Source organism: Gouania willdenowi, chromosome 9 (assembly GCF_900634775.1).
Source record: "Gouania willdenowi chromosome 9, fGouWil2.1, whole genome shotgun sequence".
Classification (NCBI taxonomy): domain Eukaryota; kingdom Metazoa; phylum Chordata; class Actinopteri; order Blenniiformes; family Gobiesocidae; genus Gouania; species Gouania willdenowi.
In genome coordinates, this window is record NC_041052.1 from 20,770,179 (window position 1) to 20,796,069 (window position 25,891).

Sequence of the window (25,891 nt, forward strand, 5' to 3'; positions counted from 1 at the left end):
TCAGGCTGCTTCAGCGTCTCATTTCCATTTGTATTTTAATCAGTTTGCTGTTTTGGAAAGAAAAGAATGTCCTTGTTTATATGAGGACTTAAAAGTCAGTGACATTTGTAATGAAAACTTTGTTCTGAACACACAGACAATACAGAATAAGTGATGTGACCTACGCTAGACTCTCTGGAGACAAACAACCAGTTACATCCATTTGTTTTGCAGGCTTTTTAGACGTTGTCCATTTCTATCACATTACTTTGACAGAAATTGAATTTCCTCTGATGCATTTTTATGTCTCCTAAGTGCTGTTCACTCCTCTTTGGGAGTATAGTGTTTCAAGTGGTATGATGATGCAAAAACACTTTACGTTAGAGTAGAAAAAAAAAGAGAAACATGCTTTATTTTACCATGGAGATTGATTTTTAAATGTATTTTTTCTTTGATTTTCTCAAATTAGATATGATATATAAATATATATAAGGACAATTTTTTTCTTTTTATTTTAAATATATATAAATTGGAAATAATGAGGCCCTTAGCGAAAGCTAAGAACGAAAGCTTTGCTTTGATTTTTTGTTACTCTGTTTATTCTTTTCTCCAAGATCGTTTTTTTTATTCAGTGGACAGATTATGTGGTTGGAGGTCCCTGTGCCACAGTGGAAAACCTAGCCCATCATATTAAACACTCCATGTGTTCCATAAGGAATATTAACTGGGACCTCGGCTCTGCCCAGCTCAGTGAAGGTTTTGGCATCCAGGACGAGAAGGAAAGTCCCTTTTTCCTGCGGAGTGAGGAACAAAAATAAACACAACATTAATTTCACCATAGTGATGATTTGCGTATCATGCGTGTGGTAGAAACTTGTGCGGTCGAGTCTGGTGATGTCAGTATCCTCCACAGTGTTTAGTTATTGTTGTGAAGCTGATCGCGGCTGAATGAAAAAGTATAAAAAGTTTTGTGAATTACTTCTCTGGGTGTGATGATGACTGACAACACTACTCCATCATCTTCCTCAGTAGCTTTGGGCGATGCAACAAAGACAGGCTCAGACGGGTACAAGCCAGGATAACGCCACACCTAGACAGGAGAGATTAGGTGAATATAGCCTCTGCTTTGAGCTTTTCCATGTTGCAAACTCACAACCTGTGGCTGCCCTCTCATTTTCAGCCAAAAGGGGAGAAGAAATACCTTTGATATGGAAATGCTCAGTATATTTAACAACAGGGTCAGAAAAGTACCTTAAGCTCCTTGGTGTGGACATCCATTTTTAGCAGGGAGTCGCTAAAGACATGTCCAAATCCGCAGGCGTAGAAGTAGCGGTAAGGCCTGCCGTTAAAACTCTCGTAGTTGATCTGAGGGAACTCGAGGCCTCCGTATTGCAGAAGCTCGTCGTTGTGAAGCTCCTCATGGTTCATGTAAACCTGCAGGGTCAGGGGATTTGGAGAGAATTGAAGATCAATGCAACTTTGACATTTTAGCCACAGTGCTATGGAGCGTGACAGTGTGATTTCTATTATAGCAGAATTTAACCGACGATTTATTCATTTTCTTTTAATCTCATTTTCTTTTAATCTGACTTCAAATATTTAATTACAGCAACTGACTCACATTCATCTCTGTCTTGTTTTAGGTGTGCGAGCAAGCAGCCATTTCCCAGCAGTTCTTCTGTTGTTATAGGTGCATGAGAACTAAGACTGAACACTAGTGTCACAGTGGTAGTCATGACAACGAGATCCCCTTTTCTTTCAGCACTTTATCTTTGTTCGGCTTTAAGAAAAAAAAAAGTGGGCAGGGTGTGTGTGTGCGTGTGCGTGAGACCACACATAAGCTGCAAAACGGCAATTGTTGCTACACACTGGACATTCATTTTTGCTGCTGCAAGTCAAGAAATTACTGTCTTGGAAAAGTAGCTTAGCACCTCAACCTGCTGGGTAATTGCACAAAGTGTGTGGGAGTGAATTGAGTGTATTTGTCATGATTATAGACCTGATACCAAGAATGTGGAGTAAAGTACATCACACGTTAGAAATGCAAGGCCAATCCTGTACTTTGCGTACTATTTAATCCTACCTCTCCAGGCTTGGTCATCTTCGCTGTGGCTGTATAGTTTGGTGAAGTGACAAGGTTTTGGTCCAGAGGAGTTTGCTCATCCACATTCAGAGGTAAAACGTACCTCCTCGGAAGGTTACGGCAGAGAGAGTTGTAAAACTGCCAACAGAAACCAGACAGACGTTTCAAAACACCTGTGTTTGTGATTCCTTTAAAAAAGTGCAACACAATTTTGGGAGCATGTTCAAGTAAACGTGATACAAATTACACGCAAAAGTCACATTTTGAATAACTTTCAGAAGCTAACTTACCTTGCCAGATTTCAAACCCCGAAGACTGAAGTCACAAAAACATGAGCAATGTAGCAATGTACTCACTAGAGCTAAATGTCAGCTTTTAAAAATACATTTTATCACTATTAGATCGTTTATTTGATTGGCATGGAACAAGAATGAATATTTCAACAATATATGGGTTGAAATGTAACTTATTCTCAGGTTTAAAAAGCTAATTTACGGTAGCTAATTTATATATTTAAAACATACATGTTTTGGTTTTTAAATCTTTTTTCACTTGATGGTAGATTTTGTGTGTGTAACTGCTAATGAACTGCTGATTAAAGGTGGAGTACGCAATCCTATTCAGAAACACTTTCTGTTATTCTGGATAAAATGGTCCTTCCATCATTATTAATTATGGATTCAGAAATAAAAATGAAAAGAATCAGAGCTCCGTACCCCCTGGAATCCTGTAATAGCTCTGACTAATCCCTGCCATTCAGTCCGGATGAAACAAACCAATCAGATGCCTTCATGTCAAGCACATATGAGCACATCTGAAGGGTGTTTTTTAGTTGCACAGCTCAGTATTTTTTTTGCTTTGGGGGGATTTTTTAAATTTTTATATCAAATGCTCGTTCAAGCTTGTGGGGGCTTGGCTTTAGAATGAGCTCAGATGGGAGCATATTGGAGGGAAAGGAGGGGGTGGAGCTTAGAGGAAGTTATTCATTTCTATTTTTTATTTCTATACTGATTTAATCTGATTTATTTATGGTCTATTATCACAATACTTGACGATTCCTTCCATACGCTCTCAGTCTTTTTTCATTACTGTACATTTTCACGTTAATATTCTAAAATGAATTCAGATTTACCAAAACCTTCTGTTTTACATAAACTACAAGATAATCTCTTTAAGGTTTAAACTATTTATTTATTATATAGAGATGTGTCTTTAGGAAAAGATCACATCATGTAATAATTTTTGATAGTTTGACTATATCATTTATATCTTGGCTATCATTAATTTGCTTTAAATTTGATGTGATGGTATTTATTTACATAAACTGATGCATATTCTCCAAGAAACCAAGAAAAAGTAATCACTCATATTCCATTATTTTTCTGTTTACCTAAGATCCTCTGTCGTCATTTAGCATTCACAATGAGTAGCAATGATGGAGCTAAAATGTAATCCGAACCAAACGTGAACAGAATCAACATTAAAGAAAAAAAAATCCCTGCATTAAACAGTTGCTGATGCCCTCCCCGCCTCTTGAACCTCCCACTCGCTACAGCTCGGGATGGAGTAAATGCACTCACTTTGTCCATTTCTTCTCCTGCTTCACGCCGAAGGTTCTCCAGGGTGAAGTCCCCAATGACTGCACCATCATCTCCACAGCACATGTCCATAACCAAGAAGCCATTGTCCTCAAAGGCATTGATCTGATGGAGGGCGAACATGGGTGCTGCACGGTACTTCACCTCGCTCTCCTGTCGGCCACAACAACAAACTTAATAGTAATAATATGATTCCTATAAGCAATCCCCTTCATATTACTACTGTTGTACATTATTTTAAAGGTCTGTTATTGTACGCTTCATGGGTATGATATGAAATCACATGGAAACTGTGAGCAGCCAACATAGAATCCATCAGAGTGTGAATTCATTTGAAAAATAAATATGGAAAAACTCCTCATGCATGAAGAGATCAACTTACAGCTATGTCACATTGTTCTGACTGTTCCCCCTGCTGTGGGCATGCTTGATATTTTACATCGAGGGAGACTAAATTCACGCACCTTGCCCGTGTGTCTGTTGACGAGGTGGAAGACGGTGTCATGTTGAGGTTCCCAGGTCATGACTTTGTGAAAGCTCTTTCCTTGTATTCTGTACAGCATGAACTTCAGCAGGTCCAGTTTGATCGGCTGCTCCACAAACACAATGTAGTTCTCTGACATGACTGTCGGGGAAAGGTTTACAGAGTCAAAAATAAATGAATGAATATTGTACATATATTTATACATTCACTCCAGCCTGTTTTTAATCATGTAAATTAAATGTGCTCCAACTCGACTTTTGCCGCTGTTATTTAGTACTTTGGTAATGAATTTTAATGTGTTTGTATAGAGTTCCTATTGCAGCTGATAAGCTGTGCAAATAATTTCATATTTATTATTTGTCCTGGAAAGATATTACAGGACCTTATGACCTGTCAAAGTGATTTCCCTTGGGATTTGTGTATTTGGCTGTGAATGTAAAATGAGTTTCCAAGTGACTGTAAACAGGCCGTCCATAACATTAGGAAGTTAAGAACACTGCTTCCTATTTTGCCTTTTTCCCCACAATGCTTACTGGTGTCCTAAGCTTACACGGTGCTTCATGGAATGGAAAATAAAATGTCTTTCATTATCATAACAATAATTCTAATATTAATAAGTTGGGTTGATTCAGGTATTTACATATTAGAACAAACTACAGTACTGTATTAGGTTTGCCCAAAAATACTGAGGTTTTAAACTAACTTTGAAGTCAAAGGTCATCATACAGCCTCATGACATGATATTAATAAAACATGTACTTTTTAGTGAGTGGTATTAATGTATTACGGCTGATTGTGTACATTGTTTAATTGTATCTTTAAGTGAGTTTGTAACTTTCTGCTAAAGGCCCTTATCTGTCCTTAATGCCTAATTTATTGTCTTGGTTTGAAACATTATCTTGATAAAACTTTGAGTGTTTATACCAGCTGCTCATAATTGCAAGATAATGGAAGCATATTTTTTTTTTTTGCAAACTGAATAAACTGCAGCTCAGGAGCCGTACTCGCTATAATACACACCCTTTTTTTTTTTAGTTCTGCTTGTCTTTGAAAACATTTCCATATAAATTTCATTTGGTTTATTTTTTATTGCTTCTTTCATCGTGTTATTGTTTGCATTCAGTCTACGTCTTGTTTTCACAATGTTGAAGACTATGACAAAGATTAGTAAATGGCTTGATTACCATTGCCATCAATGTGTAATTTTTCTCCACTTTATGCAATGCATTAGCGACTATAATTATAGAGTGTCTAAATTATAGGATATCTTTGTACCAGTCAGTCAGAATAACAGTGGGCAGCCAGAACAATAGATATAGACATCATTAGCATAGTCCAGCAGTCCGAAAAAACCAAGGAAAAGGGTTATTCTTCGGGCAGCGTCTGGCATCAACCTCTATTGGATCCTATTCATTAGCAGTTTGGTTATCAGCTAACAAATGTCAGATAATGCCCTTTGCACGCATTAATCTTTTTTCTTGCATTTTTCTTTTTGGGTAAAATGTTGGCCTTTTGCTGGCATTCAGCACTCATGTGTTTGTTTATGAGAGGATTACTCCCATAGCAGACATCTTGTTCCTGCTAGGAGTTTTTGAGAGTTCCCTCAAACAACAGAGCTTTTTCCACCCACCCAATATATATATATATATATATTAATGATCATCTCTACTATAACTAAAAAGTGCATGAATCAAGACTATCACAGTAAAAATAAACAAAATTATGTGTAACTCGAAAAACAATTGCCCAAGTGCAAAAACGTTAGGCCATTACAGCAAAATTAATAGCATTTCTTTTATGTAGATTTCATACAATTATGGGATTACAAGACAAATGTGTCTAATTTTGTGTGGGACTTGGAGACGAAGTCACGGGCAAAGGGAGAGAGAGATAGTGCGAGCTGCGCTGAAAGAGAAAGAAAATGTGAGTGACAAAAGAAAGAAAGCACAGAGTTGAGACAAGTTGAAAATAGTATTTAATCCTCTCTGAAAAGTTTATAGAAAGCAAAAGTTTTAAATCTTCTACAGAAAGCACTCATTTGACTTCAGTATGTTTCAGCCATAACATCATAAACCAACTGGCTAATGTTGCATTAATCTTCCCTTTTCTTGCCCAAAAAACTAATTTTCTCTGGATACGGAAAAAACACTATTTTATTCATTAATTTTATTCAAAATTCACAATGCAACAACTCTCTTCAGTTGGACTATTTTTGGTCGTTTCTGCAGAAGAGAAACACCACACATTATAGAAATGCTCCAACAAGGTTTTTCTGGTAAACATATTTTAATCTTGTCTGCAAGATGGATTCTCCTGGTGTTCACAAACTGCTGTTCCCGCCTTTGCCTTTTGAATCCGAACCTAAACGATTCGAAACCAATCATGAGGCAGTGTTGTGCTTTAGGGCGGAATATCCAGGTGTGATGAAGGCAGAAGCGCCGAAGCAAAACTGGCGCATGCGCCGTTGCCGGGAGAGGAACGAGCCGATCTACCGCTATTAGCATAGCTCCGAATCAAAATAGAAAGATGTCAACACTGGAGAATGGTTGACGTGCCTTTAACTCGCATTCTCGTGTTGCAAAAACGGCAAAAGTAACTCAACGACATAATGACCGCAGCATTACTATCCCAAAAGAAAGTTTTCACCAGCGGAATGTTGTTGTTGTTGTTGTAGTAGCGTCTCTGTGGAGCATGCTGATGACAACGTCATATTTTGTTACCGTGTGATTGGCTAAAAGAAATCATGGTGGACAGGTGCTTCGCCCAATCAGCTTCAAGCATTCTGTTCCAAAAGGATTCACCAGACACAGACCCAGATCGAGGTGGAGAACTCAGTTAGAGGGAGGGCTACACATCAAACTGGTTCTTGCCAGGTTAACCATATTTGGCTCTTGTCAAAATGTACTTAATAGAGCATAGGGCGGGATGTAGAAATCAGACTCCATAATGACACCACAGTGGTTAGTGTAACTGCAGCAATCAGCCAAGCCACCGCAGGAAAAAGCATCAAATGTTTGTTGATCACGGAGCACAGCTGATAATGTGGATAGAGGATGTGGACACCCGACCAAACCCTGACGGGACCCGACGGCACCGGACGGGTCGGGTTCGGACAGATATTTAGAACTGGTATTCGGGTTTGGTCACATGCATACAGTATGTCAGTTATTTGACAAAGATGGGGTTTTCACTGTCAGGTCAGACTTGGACAAAAAATACTGCTCGATCCACACTCTGTGACACGGTTATTTATTTATTTGCCGTTCATGTGACCGTTTACTGCAAGACCTGTGCACATGCCTCCGTGGAACCAAACAGTAGTTTAGTCCACTGTGCTTGTCTTCTCTCAGTCTCCAAGCCATCTTTTTCTCATTCTTTTCTATTCACGGGTCGACGAGACGCATCACTAAGCCGTCAAGAACACGCACCAGAATCATTTGACGTCACCATCAGCGGAACTGTACAGCTGTTCATACCCGTAATAAAAGTACGAAAGTGTCTATTTGTACAGTTGCCGTACGGTCAACCCCCGGTACTATACACGTACGTAGCATTTTAGGGTTAGGGTTAGATTTAGGTTATAACCTAATATTGCAACAGTTTTTAGGGTTCGAGTTAGGGTTAGGTTTAGGGTAAGGTTTAGTCTTAGTCACTTGACCTAAACTAACCAATGACTGACCTATCACATGACCTAAACTGGCCAAATAGTGGCGCTGCGTATGAATAGAATGTCAGTATATTGATATGGCAACCGTACTGATAGCCCCTGCCTAAAAGTACAAAATGTATCACACAATCTTGTCAAGGCAATAGGAATAAAAATGTGTGAACTCATTCTCTTTGGTTTAAAGAGCTTCATCACCCATTAGCATTAAAAAAAAAACTGAATGTTTAGTTTTTCTCAGATCCTGCCCTATGCTTCTTTAAAACCCAATTTTTCTGCACAAATGAGAACAAATCTCATTTGCTGAATAATACCTCACCCACTAACAGCTTCCATGATGATAATATTCACTCACTTCACCTGTATGAGTTTGGATCAGCGATAATAGCAGATTGCCGTTCATTCCTGCATGCTGACAACAACACAGAACCACTGTCTATTTTTCTTTGCTGCAGTGAGTGTGTCTCTCACCAAAGCTGTGATAATAGGAAGGTTTCCTTGATTCAGTTGCAGCGATGGAGCAAATGACTTTGGCTCCAGAGAGGTCTGCAGAATCCACCTCTGCTGCCTTCTCTTCAGGAGGAGGGACACGGATGATGTTGTAGAAAAAACCTGGAGGAATAACACAAGACTTTAAATACAAAATAACAGAGAAATATTTAGAAATACTTTTGTTTAAGGACCGAATAAGTTCGATTCCATAAATTGACTGAATGGACAGGATTCAACGCCTAAATTATGAATTATGAAGACATTAACGTGGTTTATGTCATGCACATTATTCAGAAAGCATGCTGACGCAGAGAGAAATTTGAGTGATACAATATATAGACCTAACCTTACCTACAAGCAACAAGCATAATTTTAGTGTGTTAACTAAGGACGGGACGATGTATCATGCAACAAGATATCGGGATATTAAGCCTCACAAGAAATACTGTCAATGGTACAAATGGTATCGCAATTTGTTTAATTATTTATTTATTTTGGGGGGGGTTGCAAGCCTTTCCATCTCTGCTACACCCATCCCAAGCGAGCGTGTCTTTTGAACTGCAGACAAGCTAATATTGTTGAAAAAGTCTAAAATCTTAAATGAAAACTGTGTAGACTGGTCTACATTCATGTTTTTTTTTTTTTTTAAATGTGTTATGCAAAGTTCATGCACAGGAATTTTTTTTGAAGAGTGTCATGATAACAATAAATTCATTTTTAATTTGTTTTTTAATTCTATTTGCATAGTGGTACTAATTTGTACTTTAAATTGGAAAAAAAAAAATTGTCTCAGTTATATTATATTTATTTTCCTTACAAAAAATAAAGCCCTGTATCGTTATCGTGAGCCCAGTATCGCACATTGTCCAGTCCTGTGAACTTTGCATACTGTCCCACCCCTAGTGTTAACTAAAGATTTAAAAATTTCAAACGGCTTCTCGTTGCATAGATTTTTTAAGCTTTGACGAAACACAACACAAATGCCACCATAGGATAGTTCACATGTTTGCTCATACTGTATTTGCTCATATTTGTTGGATAAATACAGTATAAAGTGTATAATACATGCAAAAGAGTAAATAAAGTTTACCGCTTTTGCCGTAAGAGTTTCCCATATTGTATGAGGCACCTTCACGGTCATAGTGTGGGTGGGCCGTTGCTGAGTTGACAGCGATATACTGGCTCCAGTCCACCTTACATAAACAGAAAGAAAGCACACATCATCCTACTCATTGACCTTGTCATATTCATCTTCACAGCTTTTGTCATACACTTTTGATATCTCCATATTTAAGCAGTAAAAAAGACTTGTTTCTTTGTTCAAACTTCACCAACTTACCTTCTCCTTGGTTTCCAGGTTTTGTGGATCTATTCGCCTCATGTAGTTGGTTTCTGTGCTGACATAATAGTCTCCCTTGTACTTCACAAAGTTCACACTTGCATTATCTGTGGTTTCTGTGAATAAGAATAACACAATGCATGTTGCACTGGAACTAGACTCAGACCTCTCAAGGCTAAAGCTGGTAACTACTTTTAAAATCAATTTGTCCCTTCTTCATTTTTTTAGGAGCTTATTTGTGATTGATCTTTCCCTCACTTTGCACACTAACAATTATTGACTTGTGTTGCCTTTTATCTAAAAAATAATAATCCAGACTTCATACCAACATGAGCTATCATTAGCCTTTAACATCCTTTTACAATATATCTTACATTCCAAGGTCTGAAAAAAAAAATTAATGAAATACTTATGATATTTGTTTAAGTTAATACAAGTTTAAATGTCCTCTAACAATCATCCAGCAGTGTATAGCATTGGGATTGAGCAAAGAAAAGCAGAAACTTCACTTTAGCGTAAGCCATTCCAAAATACAACTTTCATTATGATAATATTATGAAAAGTTTCCGAAACAAAAGTCATGACAAACATTTTTATTGCCTCTGCCAATGACGTACTTTCACTTATTTGTTTGTTTGACTGTTAGCAGGATTAGATCAAAAGTCAAAAACCGAAGATAGACCTTACGCCATGGAAGATTTAAGTCAATATTGGCAGAGATCCAGGTCATTATACTGATTCTGGATCAGTTTCAGAAATCAAAAAATCCCTATCTCTCACCAATCTCATGTATGTCTCAGTCCGTAATTGACTGATCATTATGATATTTGATTAAGTATGTTGGGATGATTCCTCAGTTACCCCACCGAGTTTCATCTGGATTCGATCCCCATTGTGCATTTTATCGCGATTCTTCTAAAAAATGTGGGTGTTCATATTTACCTGGACTTACTGTATCGTTAACAATGGCCTTGAAGCCTTTAAAGTGTGAATGGTCATTGTACCATGATCAGGATCACTGATCCAGATTACTGCAGGATATTTGGCACTTGGTGGAGGTTTGCACTCTCTGAGGGCTCTTGTCTACGTTTATTTCTCATAAGATTTTTTTTAGTGCATTTTTGCTAAACTGAGTATAACACAAACATTTCTAAAGTTGGGATGATTATATTAGATAACACCATTAAATACATTAGTACGTACTTACTGGGGACCTGAAAGCGTGAAAAGAAGCGTGCAAAGATGTTCTTGCAAGGGTCAGGCATTGCCAATGTCCCAAATTCTGAAACCACAATGCGGTCTTTCTCTGAGTTGCGGACATAGGAGTCACTTCTCAGGAAGCGACTACTGTAGGTCACATCGCCATCGCAGATGTGGAAGCGGTGCATCATGGCCATTCCATCAAACCAGTGAGTGTATCTGAGACATACAGGGGACAAAAGGCTGGGATGGACAAAGCGTGTGGAGCAAAGCAGCACTTCGACTTCTACCAGGGTGTTTGAAATCAAACCTTTCTTTCCCAAATTCAAATTTCCCAGGACCATTTCTAAGGAAGCTCCCATTGATCCACGCTGGAACGGTTCCCTTGATGGTGGTGGGAATGGGATCAGGGGTTTCCTCGACAGAACGTACCAGGTTTGCCATGCTCTCCAGACCCTTGACCTGTGGACATCTTTCCCTGCTGGAAACTGGAAAGACAGACAAGACAAAGTCAATGAAAAGCTAGTCCCTAATATAAAGAGTAGCTAAACCCCAAGGTTTTGGCTGGCGTACGTTATTCACATATTAGGCATAATTTACAAGTTCATAAGTTCATAAGTTCGATCTATCTATCTATGGGCGGGGCTCCTGGAACAGTTAAGACATGCCTAGTCTACACAAAAATATCCAAAGAACAATCTAAGCTATGCTAACTAGCTACTCAATACTCACTATATCTCTCTATTCACCATTCTCTCAACCTACTTGCCACAAATTGCAGAGTCCGCAGGTACTAGTTTTTATAGAAGGGGCGGGGCCTACAAATGTTGTTTCACAATTCTCAGCCAATAGCAAAGTGTGATTGTAATAGCCATGTTTCAACCCAATGACGCAGTCAGTTTTACCTTTTTACAAGAAAATACAGCACGTTGAAATAATTGGTTTATAATGTCAAGAATTGGACTAGGATCAATCAAAAAAACACTATTTCATACCCAAATAGGGGTAAGATTAAGATTAAGCTGAAAGAAAATCAGGACTGACGTGAGCAGGAGTTTTATCCTCTACTCTTCTGTTTAATGTAACCTCTGTGTCTCTTTTCCAATTATGCACCGCATGTGCCAACTATACCATGTTCTTGCTGTGCAACTTTGTACATGCAGGAACAGAGGATTGATGAAAGATGTTGCACACGAACCATGGCAGGTGTACCTTTGTACTGTGAGACCTCCTGCTGGCGTGAGTGGGGTTGTGCACAATGACTGAGGCCTGAACTATCTCCTGTCTTATCTGTTATTGAATAACCAATTCCTGTTCATTACCTCATGTCTCAACATGTAATAAGGGATTGTAAAATATACATAAGAGTTACGTGATTAGCAGAAGCAAATCGCGGGCGTTCGATACAAAGCCTGGTGTAGAAGTTAAATTTCAATATCAACGTTATTCGGACCATTCGAATTGTTGTTGCAACCAATCAGCAAAGCCTGAATAGAGTTCATTCCCCTGACATGAAAACACTGACGGTGAAAATGACGAGGAGATAACCACTGTAGGCTTTAAGAAACATCTTTCTGTGTTGCAGCATTGCAGTAAACTAGAGTATTCTTTATGCAGAGTATTGTGACTAACTATGCACTTTATTTCCACCTGCTGCATTTATTATAGACTCATTTGAAAACGGCAACTCTGGTGAGCTAGCCAGATGGGGGCTGGTCCCACGATTACAAATTAATTTCCGATAATTTCTCTGAAGTCAGTATTTTGTTCGTAACAAGCGCTTCTTTGTGTTATTTTCCATGGCATCAAACAGTATGTCAATATAAACTGTATGTGCATGACCTTGTTGGCATCTGTTTGCCACATATCTTTTCAATTACTGCTCTTTTCAATCTTAAGTGTTGAGACCCGTAAGTGATTATTCCATTTTCGACAGTTGTGAATGACTCGGATCAGCTATTTACACAATTATTTGAACAAGTCTGGAGTCCTTGAAGCAGGAGCAATAGAACATAGGAATATGTATTTCTATAAATTCAGTAGAAATAGAAAAAAAAGAAAGAACTCCAAGAAATAATTTTGACTAACTGAGAAACACTTCACGTCTGATTGCACACGTGTATTTTGTGCCTAACTAGATTAAAAAAAATATTCACATTTGAGGTTCATTTAGAGGATTATTCCCATCTCTGTTTAAATCCAGGTCTGTAGACTTGTCTTTCTTTTGAAAAGCTTTCTCATTGCTTATCTCCCTAATTGTAGCAACACGTGTTTTTAAGATGTGTTGTTTCATTTAGAAACACAATAATTCATAATAATTGTGTCTTACCCCAACGATCTAATGCAAGACTGCAACACTACTCCGTAAAAACAGTGCAAGGAAAAAAATAATCCACAGTTAGGTAATATTGCAAGTCATTATGAAGCCATGTTAAACAAATGATTTGCTTGCTGCCTGCCTCCATATGTGAAAGAAGGAGTGAACTGTACTCACTGGTCTTAGGCTGTGGCTTGGAGGACTTGGACATGGCTGGTTGTTCTGTGGATTATGTGTGAGGAAGGTGTGGGATTTATACAAGGCGTGGATGATGCCTTTGAACCCTTTGACCAAAGTTGAAGTCACATGATCCAGTCACAAAACACAATTGCCACATGCAGAGTAAATATGTCATCAGATAAAATACAGCCACAGCATTGTTTTACAAGTCTTTGTTTGCATTATGTGACCGATGGAAAGCAGTTTGAGCATGCATTTTATATCAGTAACATAAAGCACAGTATAGGTTTGCTATTACTCACATTTGGAGTACATGTACTCTATTATGGTTTACTTGTGTGCAAGTACATTTTACTAGTAAAGCAAAAAGTGTCACTAGTAGTAAGCATCATAAACCAATGAGAGGGTGAGGAAAACCAATTGAAGGCATCTCATTGGCTTTCAAAAATATCCCAACCAATCAGGGAGCTGGATTTAGCTATAATCCTTCCTACAAGTAGTACTCGCAAGATTTTGAGTGTACTAGTACTAGTTGCCAAAAATGTTGTTTTACCTGTAAAGGTTTTTGACAAACTAGTGCGTGAGTAGTGACTAGTAAAGCAAAACCCACTACTAGTCGATAATTTTGTGTAACTAGTACAGTACTAGTAGATATAAAAAATGTTACTAAAACTAAACTAAAAGTTTGGGAAAATAAACCTCAAATATGTTGTTGGGCTTCTCAGAACAAAAAGAGATGGGTGAAAAATAGCATCAAACTGGACCTTTAATTATGACTTGATTGTAACTGGTGCTGGATTGTAATCCTATACCCTGATTGGTTGTTGTATTTTCATAAGCCAATGGCAAGCCTGAATTAGCTTTTCCCTCTCCCCTTTATTAGCATACAAGGCTTATTAGTGATTCATTTTGCTTCACTAGTACAAATAGTGACACTTTTTACATCACTAGTAAAGTGTGATACTCATGCACTAGTAAACAAATGTTTTGTAGATGTACTCCAAATGTGGTTACTAGTAGAGCTATACTGTGGGGTTTTTTTTAAATCACTGATATGAAATTTATGCACAAACTACTTTCCATATATGACATATAAAATGTGCTAGTCAAGTAAGTAAAAACACAAACGGCTAATATTATTATTAATGTAGTAGTACAGTAACAGTAGTCTTAATAGTTATATCAATGTTGAAGTATAGGAACTTTAAAAAAAACTTCACATAAGGTAGAATCCTTTGTTTTTGTAAAATAATCTATGCTCCATATTCTACATGCGTTTTGAAAATGACCTTCGTCCATGACAGGTTTTTTATCTAATCTTTTCTATGCTTTTTCAAAACTGTTGTCAACATATTACCACATGTTGAATACAGTAAGCATGTGTTGCAGCACTTTGCCACTGTAGCATCAAAGGGCATTAATGATGTCGCAATGTGTCGTTCTGCCAGATTGTGTGCAATGCAGACAACAACAGCAGGATTTAAAGTGGGCGGGGTGATGAATAAAAGGTTGCAACTGATTTTTGCAACTCCTGCAAATGCAATAAAACAAAGGAAATTACTGTGATCCATCCATCCATCCACCCATTTTCCTATCCATCAGAAACAGACAAACAGATAAATTCACTCCCTCTGTCACATTAGAGGATCAGATTATGAACTGCAGAGGGAAATTGGAGGAGATCAAGCAAACTCTGATGAGAAAAATTAAGGCCTGAGTAGATTTTCTTCCTGATGAGAGTCAGTTTCCTCTACTGAGCATCTCGCAGTTTTACTTGAACTTAGACTATTCTGTCCATGCATTGAATTTTGAATGATTCGAGGCAGTTGCAGAAATACAGACTCACATATGGATTCAAAGAATGTAATAAAACTGGAAGTTATTGACATAACAACACCAACAACTAATCTATTTGTCTCTACCTCAAATAATTGCCCTTAGAGGATAAGCCCTAATTTACTATTCCATTTTGTTGTTTGCAGATTTGAGCTGATTTTTATGACACAGCAAAAATCCAAAGATAATAGAAGTACTGAGTCCTGACTGGCACATTAAACCGTCCAAAACAGAAGTGAAATCATTAGTAAACACATCGTAATAGTGCAACCAGTTTCTCTACTTTCTCCCTGAATGAAATTGAAAACTGGCAAGTATGTACAAGACCTGTCAGAAGACCAGTTGGGTCACGATGTGCTCGTGGAATTCAATTAAATTAGTAGCTCTCAGACTGGGACTTCTTAGGAATGAAAAACAGTTAATTAAAACCGCAATAAACAAAGACATGAAAAAGGAAACCGAACCATAAACCAGCAACTGAAAAGTGAACGCCAGGGAAGCCTCCTGTTAACATCATGATAAAAGCAAATCAGCAGCAGACAGCCAACGGATTTACTTCAGCCCTTTGGCTCATAACACGGTGCCTGTGTTAAATGAGGCAGCCACTGGAAAATACAGCTGTATGTTTGTTTTGAGGGGGGGAAAAAGCTTCACAATATGAACATTAGTGGGCCCAGAATGGGCTAAACATTAGAATAGTGCTCCAAATGAAAAGCCTCAGCCTCCTGCACAGAGAAGTACATACCAGCACAAAGACATGTGAGGGAAACGACTTTGAAAAAAGCCTGCACAGCTTGCTGCAGCCAATAGCACAGGCATGTCATAATAATATTTATACATTACTACTAAATCTGTTCCTTTTGCTGTACATGGAAACTGGCAATGGGCAGTGTGCTGTTTACTGCTCCAAAGAGTTATAAAGCAACCATAAAGCTCACACATAGTGTCATTCAGAGTTCAGCTGCTGTTCCACCAGCAGAAACAGTCTGAAGTGTACCTGTTATAAACCCTGGGGGGGTTTCACTAGATGAGGTGTCAGCTTTGCTCGGCCATAGAACTCGTACACCTCGTCTCAGTACACAATAGACTTAATCTGACAGTGTATGAATGAACATCTTTCAGGGGCAAAGTTCAAGTTTGTTCATATTCAGGTTGTAAAGTATTGGCTTGACTCAATTCATTTCAAACAAGTTAAAAGACTCACTTTTAATCCATCAATTGCTGAAAACATTTACGGTACATCATTGATTTGGATCCATTCTGGAAGGAGTTTGGATGTTCTCCCCTTGCTTGAGTGGGTTTTCTCCATGTTTGGCCTAATTTTAGAGGGAGGACACATTAAAATAAATGAATAAATAAGGGTGCACGATGGCTTAATGGTTTGCATGTCAGCCTCACACCAAGAAGGTCCTGGTTTCAAGCCCTAGGGGTGGACACTTTGATCCTTACTGTGTGGCGTTTGCATGTTCTCCACGTGCTGCGAGGTTCCTCTGGGTTCTCCGGCTTCCTCCCACAGTCTAAAAACATGACTGTTAGGTTGATTGGAGAATGTGAGTGTGAGTGGTTGTCTGTCTGTGTGTTGCCCTGTGATGGACTGTCGGCCTGTCCAGGGTGTTCCCCCGCCTAAGAGTCCCAGTGTGAGCTGGAGATAGGCACCAGCAGACCCCCGTGACCCTGACAAAACAGGACCAAGCGGGTCTGAAAATGAATGGATGGATGAATAATTAAAAAAAATGTCAAATTTTTTAAATTAAAACTGGTCAAATCCCACATTTTTCCATATCAAACATAAAAGTCATCAAAGCTGTATCTTCCATTTGATTGTACCCAAACATAAATGCACCTATGCCTGTGTAATGCATTGGATTATTAACATATGATTATGTTCTTTAATGAGAAGAATATGCCTTCCACTACAAATATAATGGTATATGGTCTTCATGATCTATTGGATATTTGTTTGCTAATTTAACATTTACTCATTGTTCAGTTCAATGTTCATTTAATTACCAACATCATTATTTTTCCCAAATATGACATGAATTCTCTATAGTTCTTCGTTATCATATCGAAAAGTCTATTTGATTCATCTTTCCTGATTTTTATGGTTTTAACAGTTCAATGCACACCTCATACTATTAACATGTGTGCTCTGACCATTTTAAAATGAGTGAATATATAAGTATATTGTATATATATATATAATATATAAGATTTAATCAGGTAACAGCAGAGAGGAGATCCGGTGGATCTATTTTGTGCACTGTTGTCTGCTGTTGTCTATTTTATTGTTTTTGCTCTGTTGTGTCTGAAAAGGTTTTTAAATCAGTAAGTAACGCTACCCTTTTTATGACCTTTTGTGCAAAACTTAGTTGCTGTTTGTCAGACAAAAAACCCTGATGATGAGACATCTCTTACAAAGTAACGAGTCAGTCTTAACAGATAAATTGTCCCATCTAGTGGTCAACAAGGAAAACTAAACAATGATATCAACACAAACTCCAATTTGTCCAAGATTTGAATAAGTCTGACTGACCTCTGATTGTGGCAGAAGAAGGTTTGTTTGTTTCCTGAGGCTGCTGAGCTAGAATTAAGCCCAAATGATTTTCTGTTCATCCAGTATCTTTCACCACGAACATCAAGAAAGTAGTTGTAAATCTCCTGACACAGTTTTTTTTAGTCACCACCTGTTTACAGCAGTAACACCTTATTGTGTCTGTGACATAAAGTATTACCTAAGCAGCACTTGACAGATTAACAGCGTTTCTGGTTAGTATTCAGCCCAGGGCTACATGAGGACAATTTCATATACCTCTTGAGTTTTGTTAGTTTCTTCAAGTCTCATATCTACTCAACATCCTGTGTCATTAAAAAAATAAATAAAGATGCACCGGGTCAATGTCTAAAGACCGTGTAAAGCAAATACTGACATTTTCTTCAAAACACATTAAATAGGCCATAAATGTATTCCTTAAAACCTGTACAAAGCCATCCAACCATTCATTATGTAATTGTGGAGCTAGGCTTCAAAAACTGTTTAGTTTTCAAATTTCTGTGTTCACGATTCAGTGGGCGGGTCACAAATCATAGCCACGTTACATAACAGAGCCATCATTAGCATAAACCCGACCCTGCTGCTGAAGCCCACCAAACTTCCGCGGCCTCCAGCGAGTGTAATTCGGTACCTAGTGGAAAACAAACAACATATTCGGACTCAGGGGAATAAAGCGTGTCCGCTGGTGCCACATTTTCCATGATATAAGCACTTTTATAAACCGCAATTTTGTTTTTTTGCCTCTAGCTGGTGCAGTTCTGACTCATATTTGGACTCAGGCGGAGCAGACCTTTCCGCTGACACCTTGTTTGGCCGAGAACTTTCGGAAGCACTATCGCCGCTGGAGCCGCTTCCACGCTGCTCTCTCCCAGAGCAGTGCTTGTTTTTCCATGATTTTGAGACCTAATTTTTTTAGATTTTTTTAATCTTTCAAATTTGGCTGAGTGGTCAATGACTCATGTTTCTGTGGTGTGACAAACTCAAAACATACATTTATTTCTGCTTTACACTGACTTTAAAGCTGATATCCGGAGTTTCTGAGAAACGTCTCGATGTCCCGCCCTAAACAGCTTAACTTCCTCCCCCTGCCTCTGCAATCTACCAGAAGCCATGCCTCAACTTTTCTGCACGCGCATCACGGAACATAACAAGGTCGCATTGGGTCACATTGATATAGGTCTATGGGTCAGGTAAGAGCCAAAATCATATTTACCTGTTTGCTGTTGTGATGCACAGTCTTGTTTCTGTTCACTTTGATTGACAGTCTCAAAAACAGGAAGTCAAAGCTTATTGGCTGGGCGCAGTCTGTGATCGTCTATAGGACGAAGGAGGGACTTATAAACATTAATGTATATGAATGACCGCTGGCAGTAGACCATAGAAAAAGACTAGTTTTATGAATTTCAAAAGAATCATACATAAACATAGATTTCTCAGAAACTCCAGATATCAACTTTAAGTACCCTATTTACCTTTACAATTGCAAGTGTGCTGTTGCCGTGTGTGTTGTGGGAATAAGTTTCCCACTTCTGACTCAGAAGAACTGGGTGACTTGTAAGATGTCAAGGATCATTGCTTTTTGCACCAATGACACCATCTGGTTCTTGATGTCTACTTGTTATTTATTTGAGGAAGGCTATAAGCTCCATTTTTGTTTTATTCGTCAAACAACGTGAGTGCCAATATTCCAGATGTTGTCTTCCCACGCAGTTATGTAAGGCTTTAATTTCAATTTTCTGGGTAAAAAGGCTTAATGGAAACGGTAAAGGTGTCAAAATAAAGACGGGGGTATGAAAACGGTATTCAGAATTTACTAACATCTGATTAATTCAAACCTATCAGTGCATTTGAAACTAAAAACAACCCCTGTGTGCAGTTCAAGCATATGGTGGCGTATAATCCTGCAGGAAGGTCATGGGAAATGTTCCAGCAAATACACCTGCGTGATCCAGCCAGCATTCAGATACACTAACCCTCTCTGCTATTGGTCCATCCGTGTCCCCCCATAGACCAACCAATAAGAGCGTGTGCATGACGCAGCTTTTGAAGCAGGTGTTGCCTGAGGAAAGAAGTTTAAAAGAGAGTGTGCATCCTGCTGTCCCTCAGCAGAGAGCATCAATCAACATGATCCCCATTGTGCTGGCCTCAGTGCTTATTGCTAGTGGTAAGAACATCTGCCATCTTCATGTGCTAATTGTTTCTGCACGCTTGAAAGTTTGTGTGTGAGCTTCACATGATGCTGAAACTCTGCAATTCTGAATAATAACAAATACGTTACAGGTTGTTTTAAGAGTGGGACAGTCAAATTCGTTTTTCCATTTTCCTCAATAATCTCCTTTTTTTGATCTCTTCCTCTTCCAGCCATTGGGTGTGGCACCCCACCCATTGAGCCCTTGACTTCCCGTGTGGTCAATGGAGTAAATGCCAAGCCCCACAGCTGGCCCTGGCAGGTACGATGAAGTCTAAACATCTGCCAGTGTTTTTTTTCTTTTTCTCAGCAGCAGATCTGACCGGTTCAGCAGATGTTTATGTGATATCAAAGTTCTCTTATTTAATAATTGCTTTATTTTAAATAAAAGTTTTGAATGGTGGTGTTGTATTTACACTGACATCCCTTTGTGCCTTTCCATCCACAGATCTCTCTGCAGTATGAGAGGGATGGAGTGTGGAGGCACACATGTGGGGGTTCTTTGATTGCTGCCAACTGGGTCATGACAGCTGCTCACTGCATCAAGTATGAGCCACAGATCATTTGCAGTAGCCAAAACTAATTAAAGCACAGTGCTTAAATACATATAGAATCACATCCACACCGATCCCATTGCATAAAGAGTTTGATATTCATACTTAGCACCTTGGCATGCAGAGTTCTGTCCAGGCTTTTTGTGGTGTTTACTTTTTCTCCTCAAACATGTGAAAAACCCACCTACAGTATATGCTTGTGGAATGTAGATCAATTTCATTTAAAGTGCTAAGCAAAACAAGCATGTTTAATATACTGTACCTATAAAATATTACATTTAATAGCAAAATTAAAAAAAAAAAAAAATTTAAAAAAAAGTTACAAAATGTTTTTAGTTAACCCTAAAGGCAGGGGTGTCAAACTCATTTTAGTTCATGGGCCACATTATGACCTAGTTTGACCTCAAGTGGGGCAGACCAGAAAAATTCATATTTTAGTGAAGGAAAAAAGCAAGCAAACAAAATCCAGAATGTTCGGCAATTGCTAAAAATTCCTTCACTTTTGCAACTAATTTTCTCGAAATTTGCCAGAATTCTGTGGGATAATTTGTGAGAAATAATTACAATTTAAAGTCACTGTAAACAATGTAGTATTGCATCCCCCATTGTATTTTATCTACAACTTATTTGGTAATTTACAAAAAAATCCTGTTTTTGCCGGAACTAGATGATCTGGCAGGCCAAAATTGGCCCAAGGGCCTTGAGTTTGACATGTGTGCTTTAGAGAGAAAACTGCCATTCAATACAATGAAACAGGGTTTTTTGACTGTTTTAGCAGTAGTTGAAATATTAGGCAACATTATAGCGTATCGAAGGAGTTTTCTAGTATTACTTCAATTTAATCGTTGCTGATTGGAAGCATGAAATCCCACAATTATGGATAATCACAGGCTCGTTTCTCAAATGTCTTCTGAAGTGATCCAAGAGTTGATTAATGAAGAAATAAATACACTCCAGATCTCTCTTGAGGTCAAACTTTCATTTTGCCACTGATCGTGAGCACGAACTCAGCAATTTATTCAATTCCTCTCTGAGCGTTCTCCTGATTCAACCCATTTCCTCCCACAGCACCAAGTTCTCCTACAGGGTGTTTGTGGGCAAACACAACCTGGTTGAGGATGAGGCCGGCTCCAAGGCCATCCTGCCTGAGCAGATTATTGTTCATGAGAAATGGAACCCCATCTTCGTGGCCTTCGGGTAAAACATCTCATGCTTGTACAGTATGAACAGCCAGTGGAAAAATCCTATATTCAGTTTGTCATAATCTCATCTGTGCCCTGGCTGTGTGATAAAGTGGACCGAGGTTCAAATGCAATTTATTCCCTTCAGTCCAACTCTAATCTCTTTCAACTTCATCTCAGTTATCATGTAGCTCCTGTGATTCCACCGTGGAAATGTGAAGGAAAAAGGATATAAATTGTGTTGATTGATCACACGCTAAGATTACACAAAGCAAGACTGCTAAAATTGATGTATATACATTTTCTATTTCCCACTCTGTATGTGTCCTGGCTCTGAAGGACTGTCAGTGAGACCACCTCACCCAGTCTCCCTCTCTTTTTCTCTGTGGTTGCAGCAACGACATTGCCCTGATAAAGCTGTCAGAGCCTGTGACTCTGAGCGACCAGGTGCAGTTGGCATGTCTCCCTCCTGCTGGCACTGTGCTGGACAACCTCTCGCCCTGCTACATCACCGGATGGGGCCGTCTGTACAGTGAGTCACTGCTATGGAAGGATTAGTTGTGTGATGTGTTTGTTGAGACTTATTTTGTGTCTATTTTGACATCTGTGGAATACCATCATGTTACTTCCCATTAGAATTTCTGACTTTGAAGCAAGTGTAAAGAGTATATCTGTCACAATCTGTGTCTTAGCGTGAGCAAGAAGAGTTACCATGGGGGAAAACCAAATGCTTGAGAGCTTAGAAACTCCACATGGGGTGTAGGTTACTACGAAATTGAAAATATTGCGTCCAACTTTGAATTTGACGCCTGGGGGAAAGAAGGCTATAAAGCAGCTCTGACAGCCAGCTATTGTACGTGGATGATGGTAATAGACTTGTGCCTGTGCGTTTTAGCCGGAGGTCCCATCGCTGATCAGCTGCAGCAGGCACTGATGCCTGTGGCTGACCATGCCACCTGCTCCAAGCCTGACTGGTGGGGTATTGCAGTCAGGACCACGATGGTGTGTGCTGGTGGAGATGGAATTGTGGCTGGATGTAACGTAAGTTGGTTCACTCTGTGTGTGTGTGTGTGTGTGTTTTGTTTGCATGAATTAGGAAAAAAAAATGTGCTTGATGTGCTTAAATGTCATTACAATACTAGTTTATGTCAGTTTGATAAAGGACAATAAATGTGTATTTTTCTTCCTTATAATGGCAATAAAAAAGGAAATAACATTATTATTAATGAAAATCTGTCAGTCACAAAATGGTTCAAACAAGTTTAAACAACGTTATTTTTTATGAAGAACAAAGGCAAGGGGTTGATTGGCTGCTCAAAGTGTTTAAAGTTTAACAGTTTTGAAAAACAGGGGGAAGAAAAATAGAAAAACCAGGCACTCCAAAATTTTAAAAAAGACATATAAAAATGCCTTTATTATAATCGACGAATCATTAAAAAGCCAACATGTCTTCGTAAGGACTAACAAACATTTGTGGTTGTTTTTACACCTTTAAATAGACATCAGTCAATTAAAATCAGTCACATGATGCAGGGCTGCACGATGGCACAAATGATAATCACAATTATCTTTGATCAATATTGTAACCACGATTATAATCACAATTATTTATCATGTTAGGGGGAAAAAATCTGTGTTTTTATTACACTATTTTTAAACAATACAGTGCAAAATGAAACTTGAAAAAGAATTATACAAAAGTAATAATTTTAAAACATTACCCCAAGAAATGAAAATGTACCAAAGGCTAACAAAATAAACACATTATTACAGTGTGCAGAGACCATATTTTAAATGTAAATATTGGGGACAATCATATGTATTTAATCGTGGCAACCAAAATTGCGATCACGATTAAAATTTGATTAATTGTGCAGCACTAATATGAAGCAAACAAGGTACTCACTGTACTCACTGTACTGGCCACTCCCAAACATTATGTCGTTTAAGTAAACATCAGCAATGCATGAAAGAGAGAACAAACAATAAAAATGATAAAAATGAGTAATGCATTAGATTAGCTAGCATTCAAATTAGCTAACATTAGCAATAATTCGCATTAGCATTAGATTATCTGGCATTAACAATAACTAACATTAGCATTAATTAGCATTAAATGATCTAGCATTAGCAATAAATTAGTTAGCATTAGCATTACATTAGTTAGCATTAGTTATCATTAGCTTTAGCATTAACACAGCATTAGCATAGCATTAGCTAACAATAGCATTAACCGAGCATTAGCACTAATGTAGCAAAAGCATGAACCTAGCAAAAGCATTAACCGAGCATTAGCACTAACCTAGCGAAAGCATTAGCCTAGCAATAGCTGAACATTAGCAAAAAGTTGAAATAGGTTGAAATGTGTTGAAGGTAGTAGTTGAACATGTTAAAGGTTGAATGGTCAACATACATTGAAGAATGGCCGAGGATGAAGAGCTGAAAAGTTGAAAAAGCTGAAATTTTCAATGCAATAGGAATGCATGGGAAAGAAAAAATGTCTAAAAGTTTAACATAAATCTCGGGAACTTTCTGCATTTTTTGATAGCTTATTTGTCAAAATCAGACATACGGAGTAGGAGGAGTTAACACAGACGGAAAAAAAAAAATGGATAACATTAGTGCCTCCTGCATCCTCACTACTGATTTAGATCTGTGCTTTACTCTGCAGGTATAGGTGTAAAGGTGAATAATAGGATGTCTGTGTGTTTACAGGGTGACTCTGGTGGTCCGCTCAACTGTCAGAATGCTGATGGTGCTTGGGAGGTTCATGGCATCGCCAGCTTCGTCTCTGGTCTGGGCTGCAACTTCATCAGGAAACCCACCGTCTTCACCAGAGTCTCTGCCTTCAACGACTGGATCGACCAGGTAATGTAGACCCACCGATAAATCCAATATGACCTCATTTACACTGTGTAATCATGGTTGCTTCTATTTCCTTTGCAGAACATGATGAACAATTAAAGAATTATCAATAAAGATACATGCACATGCCCTGATTTTTTTGCATGACTTCTTTATTTTCATCTCTCCCTGGGAGATTAACTGGGAATGAAAACCATGGCAGCATCCTTCCAGCAGGTGTCCTCCTGCACTCATGACAAGGAATTGTTTCTGACAACTTTCCCAAACTGGACAAAATGAAGAATTGGGTCACTGTGTTCTCACACAAACAGAACTTTCAGAAAAGACACAAATTCAAGCACAGTAGTAGTCAAACTTTAAATGAATTATTAACAATAAGCCATAATAAAGCTACATGTTACCTTACGTGAAGTTACATTTACAAGACACATTGATGTCATTAATGTAAATCACTTTTGAAAACAAAAAAAAAAGAGAGAATTTGTTGCATTTGTGCTTTCTAATAATAGCTTATGTCCTTCAGTCTTTGTTTCTGTCACATGTGCTGAAAACACACACACACACACGCACGCACACGCACGCACAGGAAATAAACTCATTTCAAGTGTCTGCATTGGCTGGATTACAGGGTTTTTAATATTAAATACATCATTTAAATGAATATACTGTATATATTTTTCCATTCAAGAACCCGTAATGAATCCCTGCCCATGACCCTTTAAAGTGTAGTTCTGCCACAAATTCCTTTAATTTTAATGGAAATTTAACTGTTATTTAATATACAGACATTGAAAAAATATCTAAGTAAAAAAGATAGATTCAATTATTTCAAATATTGTTTGTAACCTCTGCAATGGACATCATCCAATTATTGATAAACCATTCTTCAATCCATTCATATCTAAAAACCATCATCCATCACATTTAATTTAATTCATGCTGTGGCAAACTTATTTTCTGAGTGCATAAAAATTTAGTTTGTTGATGTTTTTGAAGTGCATCATTAGTCAAGCAGAGGCATTGTACAGTTCACCCATCTTTAGCTACAATGCTAATGTTGAATTGAAAGTCAATTTTAAGCTAACTGCTAAAATGTTGATACATTTCATGTGTGTTGTTTTATTTCACCTAAAAATGTAGTCTCTAAAAATAACAAAATGAAAAAAAAAAAAAAATGATCTAATTTACATTGAAATGAAACTTTTTTTTATTATTATTATTATTTAGTTAGATTTTCCAAGAAAAAGTTTTTTTTTAATCTTAATATTTTCCAGGTAAAATCTGACTTTAATAATACTGTTTGTTTTGTGCATGCACCGATGAATTTAATAATGTGCTCATGCTGCTGAGGGAAGTGTCAGAGGCTAAACGGAGCCT

General features: G+C 38.1%; 2 protein-coding genes across 2 annotated transcripts; one reads left to right on the forward strand and one right to left on the reverse strand.

Annotated features, from left to right (window-relative positions):
- Nucleotides 1-555: 555 nt before the first annotated feature.
- Nucleotides 556-13,411, reverse strand: bco2l (beta-carotene 15, 15-dioxygenase 2, like). Its single transcript, XM_028456795.1, has 12 exons — nt 13,334-13,411; nt 11,150-11,327; nt 10,847-11,058; nt 9,640-9,755; nt 9,391-9,493; nt 8,280-8,420; nt 4,125-4,285; nt 3,643-3,813; nt 2,063-2,200; nt 1,231-1,413; nt 959-1,069; nt 556-773 (listed from the first exon to the last, which is right to left on the reverse strand). Exons 1-12 carry the CDS (start codon nt 13,365-13,367, stop codon nt 657-659), a joined length of 1,665 nt encoding a protein of 554 aa, XP_028312596.1. The 5' UTR covers nt 13,368-13,411; the 3' UTR covers nt 556-656.
- Nucleotides 13,412-19,781: 6,370 nt separating this feature from the next.
- ela3l (elastase 3 like) lies at nt 19,782-24,648 on the forward strand. The gene is made up of 8 exons (XM_028456796.1): nt 19,782-19,890; nt 20,088-20,176; nt 20,363-20,460; nt 21,537-21,665; nt 22,045-22,181; nt 22,545-22,690; nt 24,365-24,517; nt 24,596-24,648. Exons 1-8 carry the CDS (start codon nt 19,851-19,853, stop codon nt 24,611-24,613), a joined length of 810 nt encoding a protein of 269 aa, XP_028312597.1. The 5' UTR covers nt 19,782-19,850; the 3' UTR covers nt 24,614-24,648.
- The last annotated feature ends 1,243 nt before the right edge of the window (nt 24,649-25,891 follow it).